The sequence below is a fragment of the Ovis aries genome, chromosome X, assembly GCF_016772045.2.
Source record: "Ovis aries strain OAR_USU_Benz2616 breed Rambouillet chromosome X, ARS-UI_Ramb_v3.0, whole genome shotgun sequence".
Classification (NCBI taxonomy): Eukaryota; Metazoa; Chordata; class Mammalia; order Artiodactyla; family Bovidae; genus Ovis; species Ovis aries.
Window position 1 is genome coordinate 63,298,461 of NC_056080.1, and position 22,712 is coordinate 63,321,172.

At 48.6% G+C, this 22,712-nt stretch overlaps 2 protein-coding genes across 9 annotated transcripts in view; both read left to right on the forward strand.

Annotated features, from left to right (window-relative positions):
* KIF4A (kinesin family member 4A) overlaps window positions 1-9,996 on the forward strand; it is a 128,516-nt gene extending 118,520 nt beyond the window's left edge. For all 5 annotated transcript variants that reach the window (XM_042242405.1, XM_042242404.1, XM_060408154.1 and 2 more), the window contains exons 29-31: window positions 7,091-7,207; window positions 8,889-9,011; window positions 9,275-9,996. In XM_042242405.1, coding sequence (XP_042098339.1) covers window positions 7,091-7,207; window positions 8,889-9,011; window positions 9,275-9,478 — 444 coding nt within the window. In that variant the 3' untranslated portion in view covers window positions 9,479-9,996. The remainder of the gene's footprint in view (window positions 1-7,090; window positions 7,208-8,888; window positions 9,012-9,274) is intronic.
* A 2,037-nt stretch (window positions 9,997-12,033) lies between these two features.
* GDPD2 (glycerophosphodiester phosphodiesterase domain containing 2) lies at window positions 12,034-21,204 on the forward strand. 4 transcript variants are annotated; one of them, XM_042242407.2, is made up of 17 exons: window positions 12,034-12,097; window positions 13,000-13,033; window positions 13,470-13,787; window positions 14,087-14,190; window positions 14,446-14,539; window positions 14,707-14,766; window positions 14,995-15,093; window positions 15,271-15,364; window positions 15,512-15,657; window positions 15,773-15,855; window positions 15,964-16,114; window positions 17,862-18,083; window positions 18,282-18,430; window positions 19,975-20,122; window positions 20,281-20,363; window positions 20,614-20,642; window positions 20,730-21,204. In XM_042242407.2, the coding sequence occupies exons 3-17, from the start codon at window positions 13,683-13,685 to the stop codon at window positions 20,780-20,782; spliced, it is 1,620 nt and encodes a 539-aa protein (XP_042098341.1). In that variant the 5' UTR covers window positions 12,034-12,097; window positions 13,000-13,033; window positions 13,470-13,682; the 3' UTR covers window positions 20,783-21,204. The 4 variants fall into 4 exon arrangements, with proteins under 4 accessions (XP_042098341.1, XP_042098343.1, XP_060264138.1 ...); XM_042242409.2 differs by having other exon boundaries at window positions 13,674-13,787; XM_060408155.1 differs by lacking the exon at window positions 13,000-13,033.
* The last annotated feature ends 1,508 nt before the right edge of the window (window positions 21,205-22,712 follow it).

The window sequence follows — 22,712 nt, forward strand, 5'->3', positions numbered from 1 at the left end:
GTACACACACATGTGTGTACACACATATACCACATACATCATATTTGAAATTATGTCTGTGCCAAGGTCTTGCTCCCTCTCTTATATTTTGATCCCGGTTGGGAAAAAACAGGATGAAGTTATAGCTAGTACACCTGGCATTCATGTGAATACATCTAACGTGTAGGTCATAACTGTTCTATAATACCACTCCCAGGTGTTTATCTAGCGTCTGCTTGCTTGAAAACAAGCAGTCTACTGGGGGAAGCTCACAGTCTCACAGGGAATCCCATTATATTCCAAGTGGCTGTTAGAAAGTTGTACTTTGTTGAGCGAAAGTGTGCTGTCCTATAGATCATCCCATTGAAACTTTGGCTATGTAAAAGTTGACTTGTTCTTCCTTATAACAACCCCTCAGATACCACTTTCCTACCATTAACCCTATGGATAAAATGAAGACACATGGCCTGGGTAATAGAGTGTTTTTGAGACAGATAGATAAATGTGTAAATGGTCAGAGGACCATACCCAGCATATAGCAATCAATGGATCAATGTCATTCTGGTGAGGTATCTCTAGGACATGTCTTAGAATGCTATCTTTTGCTCTGTCTTATTCAAAGGAGTGAAGTTGGGTTTTGTTTTGTTTTATTACATCCAGTATTGGCAAAGGTGACTGAGGTGGGCATTTCTGTCTGTTGTTGTTAAAATGTAACTTGGCATACCTTTCTGGAAAGCACCTTGTAAATATGTATCAGAAGCCTTAAAAATATTCCTATCAGCAGGAAGTTTCAAAGGGAGGGGACATATGTATACTTATGACTGATTCATACTATTCATGGGGTTCTCAAGGAAGAATACCGAAGTGGTTTGCCATTCCCTTCTCCAGTGGACCACATTTTGTCAGAACTCTCCACCAGTATGAAAAGGCAAAAAGATAGGACACTGAAAGATGAACTCCCCAGGTCAGTAGGTGCCCAATATGCTACTGGAGAAGAGTAGAGAAATAGCTCCAGAAAGAATGAAGAGACTGAGCCAAAGTGAAAACAATGCCCAGTCGTAGATGTGACTCGTGATGGAAGTAAAGCCCAATGCTGTAAAAATAATATTGCATAGGAGCCTGGAATGTTAGGTCCATGAATCAAGGGAAATTGGAAGTGGTCAAACAGGAGATGGCAAGAGTGAACACTGACATTTTAGGAATCATGGACGGAAATAGGAGAATGTAATTCAGATGACCATTATATCTACTACTGTGGGCAAGAATCCCTTAGAAGGAATGGAGTAGCCCTCGTAGTCAACAAGAGTCTGAAATGCAGTACTTGACTGCGATCTCAAAAATGACAGAATGATCTCTGTTTCCAAGGCAAACCATTCAATATCACAATAATCCAACTCTGTCCCAACCACTAATGTTGAAGAAGCTGAAGTTGAATGATTCTATGATGACCTACAAGACCTTCTAGAATTAACACCAAAAAAAGATGTCCCTTTCATTGTAGGGGACTAGAATGCAAAAGTAGGAAGTCAAGAGATACCTGGAGTAACAGGCAAGTTTGGCCTTGGAGCACAAAATGAAGCAGGGCAAAGGCTAACAGAGTTTTGCCAAGAGAACAACACAAGAGACCACTCTGCACATGGACATCACCAGATGGTCAGTATTGAAATCAGATTGATTATATTCTTTGTAGCTGAAGATGGAGAAGCTCTATATAGTCAGCAAAAACAAGACCAGGAGCTGACTGTGGCTCAGATCACGAACTCTTTATTGTAAAATTCAGACTTAAAGAAAGTAGGGAAAACCACTAGACCATTCAAATATGACTTAAATCAAATCCTTTATGATTGTACAATGGAAGTGACAAATGTATTCAAGGGATTAGATCTGATAGACAGAGTGCCTGAAAAACTATGGATGGAGGTTCGTGACATCTTATAGGAGGTGGTGATCAAAACCATCCCCAAGAAAAAGAAATGCAAGAAGGCAAAATGGTTGTCTGAGGAGGCCTTACAAATAGCTGAGGAAAGAAGAGAAAGCAAAAGGCAAAGGAGAAAAGGAAAGATATCCATCTGAATGCAGAGTTCCAAAGAATAGCAAAGAGATAAGAAAGCCTTCCTCAGTGATCATTGCAAAGAAATAGAGGAAAACAATAGAATGGGAAAGATTAGAGATCTCTTCAAGAAAATTAGAGATACCAAGGGAACATTTCATGAAAACATGGCATAATAAAGGGTAGAAATGGTATGGACGTAACAGAAGTAGAAGATATTAAGAAGAGGTGGCAAGAATACACAGAAGAACTATATAAAAAAGATCTTAATGATCTAGATAACCATGATGGTGTGATTACTCACCTAGAGCCAGACATCCTGGAGTGCGAGGTCAAGTGGGCCTTAGAAAGCATCACTATGAACAAAGCTAGTGGAGGTGATGGAATTCCAGTTGAGCTATTTCAAATCCTAAAAGATGATGCTGTGAAAGTGCTGCACTCAATATGCCAGCAAATTTGGAAAACTCAGCAGTGGCCACAGGACTGGAAAAGGTCTTTTTTCATTCCAATCCCAAAGAAGGGCAATGTCAAAGAATGTTCAAACTACTGCACAATTGTGCTCATGTCACATGGTAGCAAAGTAATGCTCAAAATTCTCCAAGCTAGACTTCAACAGTATATGAACCAAGAACTTCCAGGTTTTCAAGCTGGTTTTAGAAAAGACAGAGGAACCAGAGATCAAATTGCCAACATTCATTTGATCATAGAAAAAGCAAGAGAATTCCAGAAAAACTTCTACTTCTGCTTCATTAACTATGCTAAAGCCTTTGATTGTGATCACAAGAAACTGCTGAAAATTCTTCAAGAGATGGCAATACCAGACCACCGGACCTGCCTCCTGAGAAGTCTATATGATGGTCAAGAAGCAACAGTTAGAACCATACGTGGAACAATGGACTGGTTCCAAATTAGAAAGAGTACAACACACTATATATTGTCACCCTGCTTATTTAACTTATATGCAGACTATATCATGCTAAATGCCGGGCTAAATAAAACACAAGCTGGAATCAAGATTGTCGGGAGACCTATCAATAACCTCAAATGTACAGATGACACCACCCTTATAGCAGAAATCAAAGAGGAACTAAAGAGCCTTCTGATGCGGGTGACAGAGGAAAGTGAAAAGGCTGGCTTAAAACTCAACATTGAAAAAACGAAGATCATGGCCTCTGGTCCCATCACTTCATGGCAAATACATGGAGAATCAATGGAAAGAGTGAGAGACTTTATTTTGGGGAGCTCCAAAATCACTGGAGATGGTGACTACAGCCATGAAGTTAAAAGACACTTGCTCCTTGGAAGAAAAGCTATGGCCAACCTGGACAGTATATTAAAAAGCAGAGATATTACTTTGCTGACAAAGGTTCATCTAATCAAAGCTGTGTTTTTCCAGTAGTCATGTCTGGATGTGAGAGTTGGACCTTAAAGAAAGCTTAGCGCCGAAGAATTGATGCTTTTGAACTGTGGTGTTGGAGAAGACTCTTGAGAGTCCCTTAGGCTGCAAAGAGATCAAACCAGCCAATCCTAAAGGAAATCAGTCCTGAATATTCATTGGAAGGACTGATGTTGAAGCTGAAATTCCAGTACTTTGGCCACCTGATACGAAGAACTGACTCATTGAAAAAAATCCTGATGCTGGGAAAGATTGAAGACAGGAGAAGAAGGGGATGACAGAGGATGAGATGGTTGGATGGCATCACTGACTCGATAGACATGAGTTGGAGCAAGCTCTGGAGTTGCTGATGGACAGAGAAGCCTGGCATGCTGCAGTCTGTGGGGGCGCAGAGAATCAGATATGACTGAACGTAATGTATGGCTGATTGACGCTGTTGTATGGCAGAAACCAACACAACATTGTAAAGCAATGATCCTCCAACTAAAATTAAATTTTTTAAAAAGTTCCTTTCCTTCAGCCCTGTAATTATACGCCTAGGTATTTATACTAAGTAAGTAGTCATTGATATGTAAAAAGATCTATAAATCATTTTTGAGCGCAGACTATGTATCAGGCACTGTTTCTAGGTGCTGAGGATAATAAACAGACACGTCAGATCCTTGGCCTCATGAAACTGAAGACATTCTTGTGGAAAGAGACACATAGTGACCAGAAAACAAAATAATTTAAGATGATAAGAGATGAAACAAAAATACAGTCAAATCTTAGAGAATGATGGGGTAGGAAGAGAGTACTTTGGAAGAGTGCTTGGAAGAGGCCTCTCTAAAGAGGAGATATTTAAGCTGAGATCTGAACAAAGTGAAGGAACAAGCTGGGAAAAAATCAGAAAAACATTTCAGGAAAAGGAAACCATAACTGCAAAGGCCTCAGGGTAAGAATGATCTTGGCTTATCCAGGAGCAGCTGAAAAGGTCAGTGTGGCTGGAGGATATTGAGAAATGAAAGAGTGCAATACAGGGGCAGGTCAGAGGGGTAATCACGGCCCTTGTCAGTCATGGTAAGATTTGGATTATATTTATGTACCAGGATATTTGGTGTATGTAACATGATTTATAATGGTAGACAATTTCTTTCAAAATAATCTTAACATCTAACATTAGGTGACTGATTAAGTAAATTGACATTTCCACATAATGAAAGGCCATATGCAATTGTTAAATATTAAAAATCATGGTTTTTATTTTCAGATTTTACAGAGTACTGTATATTATTCTCATAATAAGGAGGGGTAGATGTTTTAATGGTTTCTTTTACCTTCACAACTACAGAACAATTGTGATGATTGTCCATATGAAAGAGAGTTGAGGGCTTGAATTTAACTATAAATGCAGTGTGAATCCACAAAGATGGCAAGCTGAATAATGTTACTGTGATTTTAGGACTCATAACCAGAACTATTGAGTTCATAACAAGGGAGGTGTTTCTCTCAGTCTACTTTACAATGGTCACACCACATTTAGAAAGTTGTGCTCACTTCTGGATGTCACAATTAAAGATGAACTTGGACAAATTGATATATAGCTAAGGTGCTGAGAATTCTTGGAAACCATGTCATGTGGTGAATCATTGAGGGAGCTAGGTATATTTAGCTTTGAGAGGATTTGGACAGAGTGGGACTGGGGAGTGAAAATGATACTCAGGTTTGAACATCTGTGCTGTGAAAGTGGGGTTAAACTGATTTCATGTCATTCCAGATGGCAGAATTGGGTCCTGAGGTCAGAATTTATATAGAAACTGTTATCTCAGGATAAATAGATCATTGGATAATAAGACCAGAGATGTTAGAGTGGGGCTTCGTACATCAAATCAGGCTTTTAGTGGTCACTGAGGTGTTCTCTGACTAATCCATCATTCTGTGAGCTCTGCCACCTATATTTGTTCCAAGCCAAACTATCCTATTTTCTTCCACCATTTCTCTTATAACATCACTTCCTATAATACTGGTCACCCGCCGCTTTTTGTTTAATGCCCTCTTTATGAAACACGTGCACACAGTGAACTCCTGAATGTGTGTGCAAGGAAACATTGATAAAATGGGCTATGTGGAAAGCACTTGTAACAGTGCCTGGCACACGTTAATATAAGCTATTACTACTGTAGCATTTTTAGTAAAGGTGAAATATGGCACTATGACGAGTATGGATCAGTTGTGGCATATCCATAGAGTGAAGATGAATGGAACAGGAGCTACATGCATCAACAGATTTGTGGTAAAACACACATGAATAAGCATCTAATTCAAGAGACTGCCCCTGCGAGGGAGGGAGGTGAATGGGATCAGGATGCTTCAGTTGTATCTGTTTTTTACTCATCAAAGAAGGGTTGGGGGGACTTCCTGGTGGTCCAGTGGTTAAGATTCCACGCTTCCAATGCCGGAGGCACAGCTTCCACCCCTGGTCGGGGAGCTAAATCCCACATGCCGCAGCTAGCCAGATTGAGGATTGGGAACATGAGTGGGTTTTTTTATTGTCTATACTTTTTATACCAAAATAAATAATGGTGCCCTAAAATAGAATATGTTATTTCAAGTGGGATCTGACTGACCCAGGTATATCGAAGCAAATTTTTTCACTTCTTGTGATTTCTGAACTCCAGGTTTCTGCCTGACTTTCTTTCTGACAGCCATTTCACACTGTTGACTCGAAGCTTGCTGACACCTCAAGTCCCTAGACCTTTTTTGCATAAACTACCTTTTTTGTTTTGTGTATGTGTGTGTTTTCGGGGTTTTTGTTTGCTTTTGGCTCAGTTGGCGAGTGCAGCTTGTGGGATCTTAGTTCCCTGATCAGGGATTGAACCAAAGCCCTCAGGCCCTCAGCAGTGAAGTCTCCGACTCCTAAGGACTGGACTGCCAGGGAATTCCCTTCACAAACTTCTTTTAAGCCAGATTTCCCCCCATATTATATTTATATGGCTGATTTAGGGGGGAACCTAAATGGTAGACTTACCAAATATATTTGAATTGTATTTCTGTTATCTTACATATTAATCATCCTTCCAGCTTTATGTCATTGTTACCACTAATGAATATGCCTACCTTGTAGACTGGCTATGAGACTCAAATGAGATTTTGCATTTCTATATATGAAAGTACTCAGAAAACTGTAAAGTGCTATACAGATGTAAATTATTTTATTTCGTATCATCAGTGATTTACTAAAATGTTGAATGATTAAACTGCTGAGGACAAAGCCAAGGCCAACACTAAACCAACTAGAAATGTGAGTTGGGTGAAAGTACAGCTGGGTAGATCTCAAGATACTGAGCAGCTCTACTCAGTTATTAAATCTGTCTAACTCTACTCCCATCCAGCTCAGTCCTTCGCTTTAGCCATAAAATCATCATGAAAATCTTTGTCAATTGCTCTGCATTATTATGGTACCCCTCCAATCTGTCTTTCAAGTAAACTATCCCAAAAATGTGGCATGACTTGTTCTTAGAAAAAACCTATGGTGGTTCTTGATGATCATTGTTTCACTAAAGAAGAGAGGACTGCAAAGATAGAAGATTTTCACTTTTTCTAAAATGGCTTGCGAATGAAGGGAAGGTACTTCAAACCTAGTCTTCTGACTCAGTAATGTTTCTTTCTGCAAACCTGTTTTGCAGTGTTCCTGCAAGGGCTGGTGTGGGAACAAGCAGTGTGGGTGCAGGAAGCAAAAATTGGACTGTGGCGCAGACTGCAGCTGTGACGCCACAAAGTGTAGGAACCGTCAGCAAGACAAGGTAGGATCAGTGCTGTCACCCCTCACCATCCCTTCAGGTCTCCCAGCAGTCTGTGCCCTTTTCTTCCACCTTCAATCTTGAAACCTGGAGTCTCCTGCTCAGCCCTTCCCACCCTCCTTTGCCCTGAAGCAGAAAAGGCTATTTCATTTCTCAGTCCTTCTTTCTTGCTGCTAGCCTGTCCACACCACCCCTCCAGAAGCCACAGCCCCTCCCAGGAGATTCCCAGATAATGCAGTTCCTTACCCCCAGCCTTGGCTATAAAATTTCTGTGCAATGTCTAAGGCAGGAACAAGGAACCAGAGAGCAAGCATTTACAGGCATACAGCCACACAGGATCAAACTAGTCCAGAGGCTTAGCTGGAGTTGTAAGGGCCATGTGCTGAGGTAGCATCTTCCAAGAAAGTTAATCCTTCTGACATCTTGAGACATTAGTTACTTAGACCTTTGCCATGGGAACCAGCTATTCCAAGGCTCTAGGAAAAGACCCACAGGAACTTGGTCTTCCTGATAAGCACTGTTCATGAGCCAAGCTGACTGTAACTGTTCTTACACTGCTCCCGGGAATAGCAAACTCAGGTGAACAAAATACACAGGAGATGGGCAGCACTAGGAAGGTCAGATCCCAGTCCTTGCCTTCTGCCCGCCTGTGCCCATGAGCAAAAGTTCATCCTACCACTCTCCATGTAATACACAGGAATTCCAGCAAGACTAGTTCACCATGCATTTTGCAGTTTTGCCCTGGGTCTTCTATCTAAAAGACTTCTGGGATAGGTAATCATTAGAGAACTAAAATGGCAAGCTAGAGGTCAGGCTAAGAAGTGTAGAAGTAGCATTATAAAAAGTCTGGAAGGGTTCTCTGTTCCATGCTTTTCTCAGTTTAGGTTCTAGAGTCCTACAGCGGCTCCAGACAGAGGAGTATGGCCCAACTCAGTTTGACCCCATGCCAGCCAAAGCAGCTTGCTCTTGTTTATTTATCAAGTTTCCTCTAAGAATTTCAGTTGTAAAGCCACTGATCTAGTCCAATACTACCATTTTACAGAGAAGGAAACTAAGGCCCAGAGATAAGCCTCAGTGACTCGCCTGATATTTTACAGCTGGTCATGGCGGCTAAGATTAGACCTCAGGCTTCCTGACTTTTAATCCACTTCAGTTTCCATGACAACAGGCTATAAATCTAATCCAAGCTCTACCACAGAGTCGCCTTGTTACCTAAGCAACTCCTCTCTCTTGGCCTCAGCTTCCTCTCTGAAAGGAAGACTGATACAGGCAACACTCTGTAGAAATGCTAAAAAGGATATTGTAGATTGTGGAGGGGAGAGGATTAATTGAAGAAATGGCCAAGGCTCAGCCTTTGTTTTAAACTTTGCCTCATGATGTGTCCTGTGCTCTCCTCTCCAATCCTTTGCCTTCAGAGGCTTCCTTTGAGCATTGTGAGCCCCGCCCCAGCAGGATCACCCTAAGACTTGCTTAGACTGTCTGATGAGGCCCTCAGAGCTGGTACCTCACTGGCTGAAGGGGAGCAGACCAACTGTGTAACCCTAGGAGCTGAATTTCTTCTTTTTTTAATATAAATTTATTTATTTTAATTGGAGGCTAATTACTTTACAATGTTGTATTGGTTTTGCCATACATCAACATGAATCCGCCATGTTTCTAACATACCAGTCTGCTTGGTTCTCAGGATAGCCTGGGCACAGTTGAGCGGACTCAGGATTCTGAAGGCTCCTTCAAACTGGAGGATCCCACAGAGGTGACCCCAGGATTGAGCTTCTTTAACCCTGTCTGTGCCACTCCCAACAGCAAGGTAGGTGGGCTAAAAGCCAGGTGTTTCCAAATGTATCAGTGTCCATCTCTGCTCTAGCACTGACAGAGAGCTGTGGGGTAGGGAAAGGAAATAAAGGTACAATCAGCTTGCTGAGAATTGGGTATCAGCTAGAGTCTGTTTTCTTCAACAGAGCAATTTTGGGGGTCACCTCTGGGAGTGTGCTAAGTATTTGTAGTGGCTAGGCTGTGCTGAGCCTCTGAACCCAGCCCAGATCTAGTCACAGCTATCTCTGTCCTTCCTAGATCCTGAAAGAGATGAGTGACGAGGAACAGGTGCTGTTAAAGAAGACGGCTCCAGCTGCCTTCTCCCTTGGCCACTCAGAGTCGAAAGATGTAGCAACAGAAACCCAAGGAAATAAAGCTCCAGGGAAGAAAAAGAAACGAGCCCTGGCTAGCAATACCAGCTTCTTCTCTGGCTGCTCCCCCATTGAGGAAGAGGCCCACTGAAGCTGGATTCATCATCTCTGCCCCCGTCTGGCCTGGGAGATGCATTCAGGTTGCAGCCAGAGGGGTCTTTAAATGACTCCTGTTGATTTTGGACTCCTTGCCGTGGAACAGAGGAACAACACGTTACTGAAAAAGAGTGTCCAGCACCCCCAGCCCCGGACTACTACTCTCCTCTCCAGAAGGGTGCTGAGCTACCTGCTGAAGAGAGAACCAACTCTCTTCAGAGACCTTCCTGGTGACTCATCAGGAACGAGTCTTCAGTACAATCTAGCTCTTTCCTCCTCATGAGCAGTTAGGGCTGTCTTATCTCGAGGTTGTCTCAGCTTAATGGCAGAGCCTGCTCTGTGTTGGAGGCCTGGCACAGATCCTTCACGCCACCTCCAGAATGGGGTTGGGAATCTTTCCTGTCTCTGGATTTCAATGTTTTAACAGCACCGTCAGTTGTCTTTCATGTTGCTGGGAGGTAAATGAAATCTTTTTAAATGTTAATGTTAAGTAAATAAATAAATCTTAGTCCATCTGCTGTTTGGAAAGATTCTTCTGTGCCAGAGGGAGAAATACAATTTCAACCCGTGTTCCTCCACCCCTGGGAATTCCATTAAGGAAGCTGGTGCAAGTGCCCAAACCTCACCGCCTTGTAGCAGCACTCTTTCCCCAAGGGGTATGTGGAGCAGCAAGCCATGTGTCTTCATGTTGCTGTTATCTCAGGAAGTTAGAATAATGCTAGCAAGGCCAGTGACCTGAGCTTCACTGGAGAGCCTGCCTGACCTTTGGGGGAAGGAACCATATTTACTAAGCATCTCCATGTGCTTGCCACAATTTTATCCGCTCCTCACAAAAACGTTCAAGGTGAATAGGGCTCATTTTGCACATGAGGAGACTGAGATACAAAGAAGCTGTCACTTCACTGGTCACATAGTTAGTAATAGAGCTATGACTTGAACCCAGATGTGACACTAAAACTTAACATGACCCAAGAACGACAGTGGTGGCCGTTGACTAATGCCCCGCAGCCTGACCTGACATTCCCTGGATGTGGGATGTTACTGCTGCCCAGCCCCCGGACAGCACCCCACTTGCTGTCTGCTTTCTCCTCTGAAAGGGAAGAGGAGGGGCTTGGCTGACTCTTGCTGCATCAGGGCTCTCTATCTTTGTTAAGGCCCTGGTCCAAGGGCCTTCGTATCCATGCATTCTGAATCCCAGCCCCCACCCCCCAAAAAAAGCTCCCAGAATTCAGCACATGAAAGCCAAGACTCCTCCAGAATACAACAGAGTCCAAGTAGAGGAAACTGAAGGACAACCTGCCTAGAGAGAGGTGACCCTGCAGCCTTTGCTGGCCTCCTGCCAGCAAGCGGCCCTGCTTCTCTTTGCATTTTAATGCCGAGGGAGCAAGGGAGCCTTTGCCATTGCCAACTAGAGCCTCTGGATACAATGGAAAGGCAGAGAAGGAGGGGGGCCAGCTCTTGGCATAAGAGAGCCAGTCATCTCACTGTTTTCAAATCCAGTGCGTTTGGGGGGAGGGGTAAGCTAATTCCCAGAGAAGACATTCTTTCCCACCAACCCTTTTGTGAAAGTAAAAAAGCCAAAAGGTAGAGAGGGAAGGTCAGTCAAAGCCAGCCCCTAGTCCCCAGCCCACCCAGAGGCCCATGCTTTAGGGCTAAGCTGACTCTACAACCCGCCTGCCATCCCTCTCCTGCTGATGGTGTGGTGACAGCATCCTTTGTGTGTGCTCACCTTCCAATAGCCGGTGACCCTAACATTATACTCACCTTCCAATAGCCGGTGACCCTAACATTATACACTCTTTGAGTGATTCTTGGAAAGAGACTAGATGCCTTGGGGTCAAGGCAGCTGGAATGATGCAAACCTCAGCACATCTTAAATGAGCATATCCTTTCTGGGCTGATGGGTGGAAGAGAAGGGCTGCTAGTGTCACTCAGGCCACACCATGTCCCCAGAAACCCCTGGTCCCGAAACAGGGTGAAATAGGAAGTGGCTTGCAACTCTTCTAGATGCACCACCTTCCAGACGTGGATCCCAAGAGGGAAGGGAAGGCTGATGAATTAAAGCTCTCCTCCCAGGGAGCTTGAGACTGAATGCTAGACTTCCTCACACACATACACACCCTTTTCCAGGGGACTGACTGGGCCCCTGCTCCTTACTGCCAAGTTGCAAAGTTGTGTGGTCACCTCCCCCTAGCTTCCCGCCCACCCGTGCCCTCAGCCCTCGCTTCCCTGAGCCAGGACAAAGCCCCAGCACTGACTGAGAGAAGAACAGGAGGAGGGACAGAGGGATGGGGAAAGCTGCACAAAGGAATTCCTCACCCCAAGCCCCCTGACCGGCGGCGGCTACGGCAGCAGCAGCGAGTAAAGAGGCAGATCTGCTCACCCTCCCCCTTCCTGCTTCCCATCTTCCCACCGACCCACGGACAGACACCACAGGCCACAGAGCAGCTGCAGGCTTTGGGAGAGGACCCACACAGCCTCCGGTAGATGGCAACAGTGCCACCTGTTTGACTGGTGGGGCTGAGCCGAGGACTGGGAGAGGGAGGAGGCAGACAACTCGGAAAGAAGCTGGGAAGCAGTGCAGAGCACAGAGCGGAGCTACTGCTGAGAAAAGGTGTGAGGGCTGGGGAAGGCTTGGGGCCACAGGCGGGAGTGGCGGGGAGGAGACCGGCTCCTGCTGGCAGGCACTGGGCCCAGGGATTGAGCAGCACCCCTGGTCAGCATCCCTGACTGGAGTTTTCTGACTGCTCAGCTCCTGGAGGGAAAGGGGACCCTGGAAGGCAGTGATTGGGGTGCAGGGGCAGGACCTGCAGTACGGATGGAGCCCAAGGCAGGCTCCTAGCACTTGGTGGTCCCACCATGGGAAGAGGCAGGGGACCTCCTTTTGGGTGGGCTTTTTCCTTACAGGGGTGTCAGGGAGGGGAGAGGTTTCCTCCCCTCAGGCCCTCCCTCAGCCCCAGCCCCCTAACTTCCAAGCCCTTCCCCAACTCTCCTTTCCAAAGGCAAGCAGAAGATGAGAAGGGCTGCTTCGGGAGCAGCCACATCCTCACTCCTTCCAGGGCTCCGGCCACTGTGCACCACTAAGACTCCACAGCCTCAGGGGAGCCCAGACCACACACACTTTGGGTGTATCGAGGGGTACCGTTACATATTCCAAGTCACCTAGAAACCCATTTCACTACCAGCCACTAGTGCACACGCATATGCAAATGCTGACACAAACCCCATACCTTCTCATGCAGTCTCACAACCACACGTCCAGCCTCATGTGGAGATCAGTAAGCCAGCTTGGTCTCAGCTTAACCCCAAAGCACAAGGTCCAGGGATCCCCTGCCCCAAGACAACCACACACCCCCATGCACACCTTTGCCCTGTATCTGTTGTACTTTCACCAAAGTGACATCAGAGGGTGGGGCCCCTGAAAGGAGAAAGGCGGTGACTTGGTTCCTGGCTGGGGTTGGGGGATGACTGGGCAGGAAGGGACAGGACTGGGGCAAAAGGGCTTCGATTTTCTAGGTGTGTGCCGGCAGGAAAAAAGTTCCTTCAGGAGGTAAGGAGTGACCCAGGCAATTCGTACTCCTCAAGACTTCCCCATGCTGGTGGTACCTCCTGCCCTCTGGAAGGTGGAAATAGAATCTTTCAGTTCAGGGCTTTGTGATGTCTCCAATCTCTGTATCCACAGCAACTGAGCAACTAGCCACTAGCCAAGCCTCCCAGGGTCCCAGGCTAGGACTGGTGTCTCTGCTTCAGGTTTTTCCTGGTTCCTGTGGTGGAAGCCACACCATGGGGCTTCCTGAAGCTTGGCCAGATTTTCCTCAGCTTGCTAAACCCTGTTTGCCCCACCCCAGGCAGTTTTTCCAGAGTTCCCACCCGAGGCAAGCACTCCATCCCCAGATAGGGATGCTGTTAAAAGGGGAGGAGTTGGACAGAGTGGGTGTGTATCTGCCTAGAGGCTAGACCTCCTGAGTATTTCACTGACTTTCCAGGTGTGCCGTTGAAAGGAAGACCCCGGAAACTGTCCCCTTTGCTCATCTCCTCCTCCAATCTGGCACTTGGAGCCTGCCCTGTAACCTCCATCGCTGAGCAGTGGCCCAGGCCTCCGCTCCTCCCCGACTGGGCTCCTCACTGGGAGGGAGGCTGGGATCTCCCTTCTGCCAGGGTCTCTGAGAGCCAAGCGTCCCTCCCTCCAGGCCCTTACCATGGCCGAGTCCCCTGGCTGCTGCTTTGTCTGGGCCCGCTGCTTCCACTGCCTGTACAGCTGCCACTGGAAGAAATGCCCCAAAGATGGGATGCAAACCAACAAGGTGAAGTACGGATGGGGGGGGGCGGGGTGGGTAGGGGTGGAAGTCCAAGGTGGGGACCACTTGGAGGGGGAAAGATATCCAGGTGTGCTCAGAGACAGTGGTGGGGCAGGGATAGGGAAGGGACTTTCTCTCCCCAGGAGGAAAATCCCTTCAAATATGGAAAGAACTGCCTGCAAAGCACAGCAGCCCCACGCCTTGCAGGAAGCCCCTTTGAGCTGCCATCCCCTGGGGACTCTGAGCTAAAGTGGGGATGTGAGCCGCTGTGAGCTGCTGTGAGCTTCTCTCTTGCCCCTCTGCAGTGCGAATGCGTCTGGTTCGGCTTGCTCTTCCTCACCTTCCTCCTGTCCCTGGGCTGGCTGTACGTCGTGCTCATCCTTCTCAATGACCTGCACAACTTCAATGAGTGTGTCACGGACCCCCTTCCCCAGCAGACATGTCCGTCTACTCCCCACCCTGGGACCCCTGGGTGCTCAGCCCCTACCCTGCCTCTTTGAAAACCTTTCCATGAACTCTCCCCAGACCTTGGAGCCCCTGACCCCATGAAAGGCTTCCCTTCACTCCCTTCTAGCCCTGGTCCTGGATCCACCCAGCCCAACTCCCCTCAGGCCACTATTACCACCCTTCCCCCACTCGGACACCTCCCTCTCCCCTCCCACAGATTCCTATTCCAGCACTGGGGGCACTGGATGGACTGGTCCCCAGCATTCCTGCTGGTCATCTCTCTGCTGGTCACATACGCATCCCTGCTCTTGGTGGGTGCAGGGACAGCTGGCCTAACCTTAGCCCTCCCTTCCTCGCAGCTCTATGCTGTCACTCTCATCCTGGCCACTGAGGGGAGGGTAGAGGGAGGGGTCAGCCTAGGAAACTCACTCAGTGACCCCTCTTGGCACATCATGACTCCAACCACCTCTGCCCCCAGCTCCTGGCCCTGCTCCTGCGGCTCTGTGGCCAGCCTCTATGTCTGCACACCGTCCACAAGGTAGAGTGGGGATGGGCGCAAGCGGGAGAGGGATGCACTGGACCCGGTGCTCAGCCGGCTCTTCTCTTCCTGGGCACAAGCCCAGGACCCAAAGCCCAGTAAATATATGTTGAATGAAAGGGACAGTGTCTGAGCCAGGAGAACGGAATGCTCTTGTTTTCACAGAGTGAGGGGCAGCCTGGGCAGCCCAGGTTGACACAAACGTGCCCCTCACCCCTGGTTCCCCAGGTGCTGCTGCTCCTCATCATATTTCTTGTGGCTGCTGGCCTTGTGGGACTGGAGGTCCAGTGGCGGGAGGAGTGGCATAGCTTACGTCTGTCACTGCAGGTGAGTGGCTGATATCCAGTGCTTGGCGGGGAACCTTCGCCTGTGGCCAGCCCCAGGACACAGCATGCTCCCTGGTGCCCCGAGACTGCAGGAAGCTCTCAACTTCAAAAGTCAGCTCCTAGGACTAGAAGGAGAGAGGTTCTAAGGTTCTAAGACCTTACCAGCTCTTGTCCACAGGCCACAGCCCCATTCCTTCACATTGGAGCAGCTGCTGGCATCACCCTCCTGGCCTGGCCTGTGGCTGATACCTTCTACCATATCCATCGAAGAGGTGCCAACTCCACTACCACCCTCCAGTCCCCTTAATGCCCACCAGTGCTTCTGCCTCCTGCTGCTCCATTTCCTACACCTGTGCTGTTTTCTGCCCCGAGGGCCCACCACTGCACTTTCTTCATGGCCTGTCCCCCACTCCCCACAGGTCCCAAGATCCTGCTACTGCTCCTATATTTTGGAGCCACCCTGGGCATCTACCTGGCGCCCCTATTCATCTCCTCAGCCTGTATCATGGAACCCAAAGACCTACCACACAAGCCTAAGTTGATAGGACACCGAGGGGCCCCCATGGTGAGTGTGGGGCAGAATGCAGGCAGGGTGGGGCAGGTCTGCTTCTCCAGGCTGCTGCGGCCAGGCCTGTGGGTTGCCAGGCTCCCACCCTTCCCTGCTCCCTCGCCTTTCCCAGCTGGCCCCCGAGAACACACTGATGTCCCTGCGGAAGACAGCTGAATGTGGAGCTGTTGTGTTTGAGACCGACGTGATGGTCAGGTGAGGAAAGCTGGGGCCCCTTCCCCCACCCGATTGACACAGCAGGGGAGCTCCAGAAGTGATGACCAGCCCCGGAGCTTGGTCCTCTGACTCCCCTTGTGCCTTCAGCTCCGATGGGATCCCCTTTCTCATGCATGATGAGCGCCTGACCAGGACCACAGATGTGGCCTCTGTGTTCCCAGACCGAGTCAACAGCCACAGCAGTAACTTCTCCTGGGCTGAACTGAAGAGGCTCAATGCTGGGGCCTGGTTCCTTCAGGTGAGGACAGCCTTCTGCAAGAGACAGCCACGTACAGGGGCACTCTGGGCAGAGTTCATTCATTGATAACCATCTGCTGAGCCCTGTGCTGGGCAATAGGTATACAGTCTCTGCCCTCAGGTCATTCCTTCCTAGTAAGGCTATCAGAATAGGAAACCTCAAGTGAGAACAAGGTCTGCACTGGGTAGAGAGGAGAGAGAGGTCACTGTTGGGCAGAGGCAGTGTGGGAGAGGATCAGGAGTGGGGTCACAGGAGAGGATGCCTGAGCAGCATATGAAGTGAGGGTAGTTTTTAAGATGGGCAAGGCAGGGAACAAGAATTCTGGTTAGAGGGAAGAATGTGGATAAAGCCCACATAAATATGAAGAAGTGTTTTCAGGGAATGAAGAGTGGCTCAGTAGAAATTTTCTGGCAGTTCAGTGGTTAGGACTCAGCACTTTCACTACCTTGGGCTTGGGTTCAATTCCTGGTTGGGGAACTAAGATCCCCCAAGCTGTGCAGTGTGAAAAAAAAAAAAGAAAAGAAACACACACACAAGACAATGAAAAAGTGGCTCATTGGAAGTGGGAGATAAAGATGAATGGTAGTCATGGGAGCTGAGGCTGGCTGGGGCCTGGGGGAGCAGAGTCTTGGTCTCTGGTGGGCTTTGAATGCTAGGCCGGGAAGTGTGGACTTTAATCCTGCAGATGATGGAAAATATTTCAAAGGATACTTACTTTGTTTAACTCCCCTTTTCTTGATTACCAAAGTAACAAAGTTCCTTGTTAAAAAAAAAAAAAAAAGTAAAACATCAGAGAACTAATCTAAAAAATCTCCTGTAATCCAACCCTTCAGCTGGGTATGTATTCTGAGTGATGAAGACACATCTGATTGCCTAGAGTAAGGGATGTGTGAGTTTGAATCATGACTTAACCACTTCCTGGCTGTTTGAGCCTGGGTAACATTCTTTAGGGTCTCTGTTCTTCATTTTCCTCATCTATAAAATGGGAGTAACAACAGTACTTACCTCATAGGATTGTCAGGAGAACTAAATAATACACATAAAGCACTTCTAATACTGCCTAGCATGTAGTAAATATTTAATGTGTTGATAGCTCACTTTTTCCATGTCAGTGATTACGAGGCAAGGTCATTTGTTGATTTCAAGGGGAGGAAAGGAGAGTGGCAGAGGTTTGGAATAGCCAACAGGAAGAATGGGAGAGGAAGCAAATTAAGAGCAAGTAAAAGGATGGCTAAGTGGCCCAGAGAACACAAAACAGGACTGCAGGGCCAACAGCCCACGTGATATTCTCTGCCCTCCAATTCCAGTGGGTGGAGGAGGTGGACAATTGTAGAATTCAGTCAGAGTTCAGGATTTGTGGGGCACATGGGGCAGGAAAGGAGTTGAGTGGGTTGTTGAAAAGTAGTTTAAGCTGAGAATGGATCATGGGTAGGGGATGTAGGTGTGGCTAGAAAGGGGCCGATGGACTAGGAAGAAACCAAGGGGTCAAGATCCCAGAGGTCTCCATGAGACCAAGAGAAAGTGTAGTGAGAGTGAGGAAGTTAGGAAACCCAGAGGGTAGGAGGTTGGGGTCAGAGTAAGATGTCAGAGGGTCTAGAAAAGGCTGCAGTTTGGAAAAAGGAGAAACCCTGACTCAACAGAGGGCCAAAGCTGTTCACTAAGTCGGGGAAACGAGTAAAGATAATGAGGATGGTGGCACAGCCTGGAGGCTTCTTCTGGTCTTGAAATAATTTTCTTCTTCCAATAGAGGCAACCTTTCTGGGGGGCTAAGCAGCTGTCAGGCCATGATCGAGAAGATGCTGAGAATCAAACAGTGCCATCCTTGGAAGAGATACTGAAGGAAGCTGCAGGCCTCAACCTTTCTATCATATTTGACCTGCGCCGCCCCCCAGGAAACCACACGTATCATGACAGTTTTGTCAACCAGACATTGGAGACTGTGCTGAGTTCAGGAGTGCCCCAAGCCATGGTGATGTTGTCAGGACCCCAAGTACCCCCTCTTGCCCCTCTCCCCTGCCTTCCCTAGACCATGACAATGCTGAGGCATACCCCCTCCCCAGGGCCCTGGCCCAGCTCATGTACCCCATCTGTGGTCATACATCTTCGGCCCTGCTGCCAGAATCCCCAGGCCTTCTCCAGCTTCATGCTCACCTACCCTGAACCACAGGTCCTTTGGCTACCGGATGAAGATCGGGCTTATGTCCAAGAAAGAGCCCCCCAAATGCGCCAGATATATGGACATCTGGAAGGCCATGGCACTGAGAATCCCCAGTTTCTCAACCTCCCCTATCAAGACCTGCCACTGTTGGATATCAAGTGAGTGCCAGAGGAAAGGAGCCGAGGGGATCACGTGAGGCTTAATGGTATAGAAGAGCCAAGGCTGGGAGGGCAAAGGCCATTCATTCATTTGCTCATACAACACATATTTATTGAACACCTACTATGTGTCAGGCTCTATTTATTGCAGGTTTGGGGCATGGGAGAGACAGATAATAAACCACTGCACATAACATATGCATGTTGGAGAGTGATAAGTGACATGAAGAAAAAAAATTTAGGAAGGGGGTAGAGATTGGGAGAGAGGGGAGAAGGTCACAGTAGGAAGAGTGGTGAAAGAGGTGGTGTCTGGGCTGAGACCTGACAAGTCACAAGGAGGTGACAATGGGAAGAGCTGCAGAACAGCAGGAACAGCAGCCTCATGAGTAACGGGAAGGTGAGACTGGAGAGGTTGGCAGGGGCCAAACTGGGTAGGACTTCGTAGGCCACCAGGATTTTAGCTTTCATTTTACACCAGAGAGAGGGTGGATCCAGGGGAGAGAGGCAAGGGAGTCGCAGATGTGAGTGAATGCAACCAGAAAACATAATAGACTTCAAAACCTGTAGTCACCAAGCTCTCTTGTAATATCCTTGTGGTTAGATAGGGAAAAAATGTGGACTGAATGATGGCCCAGTTATCATATTAAGCATTTCAGGGACCTTCCCCCAAGTTGTCACCATGGGAGGAGATTGGATATCAGGTTAAGACTCCCCTTAGTCTTGTCCTGATCAACATCGACTGCTGATCATGTTTCCAGGAGGCATGAATTGGTAATGAAAAAGGTGATGAGAAAATGGAGGCCCCAGAAGGTCTAAGCACTCTAAGGTGACAGGTCAAATGTACCAAGATGAAATGCAATGGAGATACATGTAAAGACCCATGCCCAGGGTCCAGAGGAAACTCAATTGCACAAAAATAAGAGAGGGAGACACTGGCATCAGCAGGAACATGTGTGAAAAAGACCAGGACTTTGATTGTACACTGTCCATAATGAACGAGTCAAAGTCACTTGACATTGCCAAAAACTAACCTGACCCTGGGCTGCCTTCACATGGACATAGCGCCCAGAAGGCAGGAGGAGTTTTGCTCTCCTCCAAGCTAGTCCCAGCCCACCCAGGCTGTCACGTTCAGATGCAGGCTCCATACTTCAAAAGGAACATTGGTAAATGGGAGTAAGATCAGATTAGAGAGGTTTGTATGGTGAAAGGAATGATAACCCAGGTCCCTGATTGAAGCAACTGGGGTGGTTGGGCCTGGTGAAAAGAAGACTCGGGGGAATGTGGTCACACTGTCCCTCAGACCTCTTAAGGGATGGCATGGGACAAAGAGGAGAGACACATTTGTGTGACCCCAAACAGCAAAACTAGGACCCATGGGTGAAATCCACTGGGAGACAGAGCAGGTAGGGGTCTGCTATTCATAGGCAGAAGTGATGGCTCTGGAGCAGGGACACTGTGGATTCAAACACAGGAGGGGCTGTTTCCCTCCTGTGCCTGGAGCCTCAAGGTTCTGAATGTTCCTTATTTCTTCCCCGCCTGCACAGGGCACTGCACCATGATAATGTCTCGGTGAACCTATTTGTAGTGAACAAGCCCTGGCTCTTCTCCCTACTCTGGTGTGCAGGGGTGGATTCAGTCACCACCAACGACTGCCAGCTGCTGCAGCAGATGCGTTACCCTGTCTGGCTTATTGTAAGAGCTCAGGGACTGTCACCCCTCCTCCTCTTTTCCTATTCCTGCTTCTCCTTAACCCTATTCCCCTCTTCCTTACTTATTTCCCCCCATACACCCCCTGAATCTGTATGTGGGTGGCTCTCGCCACTGACAGGGACCTTTTTCTTTTCTCACAGCCTGCTCGAACCTACCTGATAATATGGATCGTTACCAATTGTGTCTCCATCCTGCTGCTTTTGTGGACTTTCCTCCTACAACAGTGAGTCCTTTGTGCCTCAGCTTTCTGGATCTTCATTCTCCCTAGGGTCTTGGTGATGGGGCATATTCAGACTCATTGACGCTGCCTAGGGCTTGGGGTTTGGTCTGTTTGGACCCTTGGAGATTCTTAAACCCTTCCTTTATACGTTTAATTGGCTTGAACCTGGGAAAGTCAGTTTGGGGGAACTCAGGGTCAAAAGGTTGTGCTTGACGCTGGCTGAACTCACAATGCGAAGCTTTTCTCCCCATAGGAGGTGTGCTAAGGAGAGACAGAGAACCGGTAAGAGCTGTTTCCCCTTACCTCATTTTTCTCCTCCTCTAGCCTTCCCCTTACTCACTCCCTATGTGTTCCCGCTTACCTCTCCAGGGCTAGAGACAGCAGTGCTGCTGACCAGGATCAACAATTTCATAAGGGAGTGAATGTCCTGTCTTAGGCCCCCGCCAGCCAAAATCGGAGGCCTTTTTGCACTGGCCAACAGCAAGGAAGAGAGGGTGGCTGAGGTGGAATGTTGCTGAGGTTGGCGTGGGGTGACCTTTCCCAGCAGAAGGTGTTCCCTTTGGGATTTTGTGTACAAGGCACAGGGTATCAGGGATGGGACAGCTCAGAACTGTGACTGAAGGAGATGACAAAACGGCCTTTCCTGGAGAACTGTAAGATGATGGAGACATCGACCTGGCTCCATTCACTGTCTCTCTTGACATATGCAATTTATCTGATTTCCTGCCTAAAGACTAGGAGCTAAAGAGCCCATCTAGCCATGTAATTCTGTGCCTGCAAGTGGCTTTTTCTTGTGCACAGTCTTTTCTTCAAGACACACCGGTTCTTGACTCTTGTCCGTTAATCTGTTATTCAATGAATTTAATGCCCATTTGGCATAGTCTAACCTTTACGGTGCTGGCGCTGGGTGGAGGAAGCACCTTGCATCTCGAGTTGTATGTGACATGACATTGAGGGGTCATCATGAGGAGAATCGTGGGTTGGCGGTGCCAAGTGGGCCACCTGGGGCAATGAAGGGCTGCAAATGGTCAGCAGGAGCACCACCGCCACAGGGGACATTCCCGGTGGCCCAAGCGCGCTGTGCAGTGTTGCGCTGGAGCTCCACCTTGTGGCCACCTGCCCCAAAAAGAGGGCCGCGCCCGTCGTCACCTGTGAAATATTAGCTGGATGCCACCTGTTTCTCGTGCCCGTTGGGGACCTGTGTTCCTGACTCCAGACCCCAAGGGCATGATCCGATTTCCACAAGTTCTTGCTTCTCTGGGTTGCGTGCAGGGTCTGGTTGCCCGACCCACCTTTCCCCCCCGAGAAGCAGGTTCCCCGGTGTGTTTGCTGCTTGTGAGTCCCTGGACTAAACAATTTACATGACCAGAGCGGAGCTGGCCTACGATAATGTGACTGATAGAAGTGGGGGAGGGGCTAAAGAAAACACAAGGACAGGAGAGGACTCTGGCTGCCTCTTTAGTCCCCCACCGCACCCACATTCGCCCCGGTTCGTTTCTCCACACGAAGGGAAATCGAACTAAGGGTCTGACGAGGTTAGGAGGTTCGTTTCTCAATTATTCCTCTCCCTGGGACCAGGGGTGGCACTGGCACCTAGGGACAAGATCCTCCTTGGTTGCAGGGCAAGCAGCCCTGAGAACTACAATTCCCAGGATGGCCCTGGCCACTTCCGTTCTCGGGATAGGTCGACCGAAGTGAGTTTGAATTTATGCTCCCGCCCCCTCCTCCTCCCGGACCCTGCGCTTTCCCTTCTCGCCGCCCCGCCCCCGCCACGCACACACAGGTACGTACAGACACAGGCCGCCTTCCACGCCAACATACCTGGCCTGCAGCTGGCGCGATGGGCGGGGGCACCGGCGTGAGACCGACTGGGAGGCCGGAGGAGCCCCAGTAGCCCACGCCGCGGCAGCTGCCTGGTCCCAGTCTTCTCGGGGGTCCACGCCGCCTGGGACCTCCTCTTCCACACACTACCTTTTCAAGCTGCAATTCCGTAGTTTTCTCCCTTCCGGATCCCGCCGCTCAGACAGACCGCCAGCCTCAGCCCTGGGGCGCGGAGGTACCGGCGCCCAGGTACCGCCGGGCTCTCACCTCTCAGCTCGGACCTCCCTCTCCCGTCCCCATCCCTACTTTTCTGTCCCCTCCCAGACGCCCAGACGCCCAGCCCCGCAGCCTCTACCTCCCCTCCCCTCCCAACTAGACCCTGACCACCTCCAGAGTCTCCAAACCCCTCAGCCTCCACTTCTCAGCTCCCAGGCTCAGCTGCAGTCCTCTAACCTCAGAATCTCGACTCCGGGCCCGGCAGGAATGCCCCTAGCCCTTGCCCCAAGCCTCTAGCCTTGAGTACTCAGCCCT

Coding starts and splice junctions, on each gene's coding strand:
- GDPD2 (XM_042242407.2), top strand. CDS start 13,683: ATGGCCGAGTCCCCTGGCTGCTGCTTTGTCTGGGCCCGCTGCTTCCAC. Junction 14,191..14,445: donor GACCTGCACAACTTCAATGA/GTGTGTCACGGA, acceptor CCCCTCCCACAG/ATTCCTATTCCAGCACTGGG. Junction 14,767..14,994: donor GTCTGCACACCGTCCACAAG/GTAGAGTGGGGA, acceptor CTGGTTCCCCAG/GTGCTGCTGCTCCTCATCAT.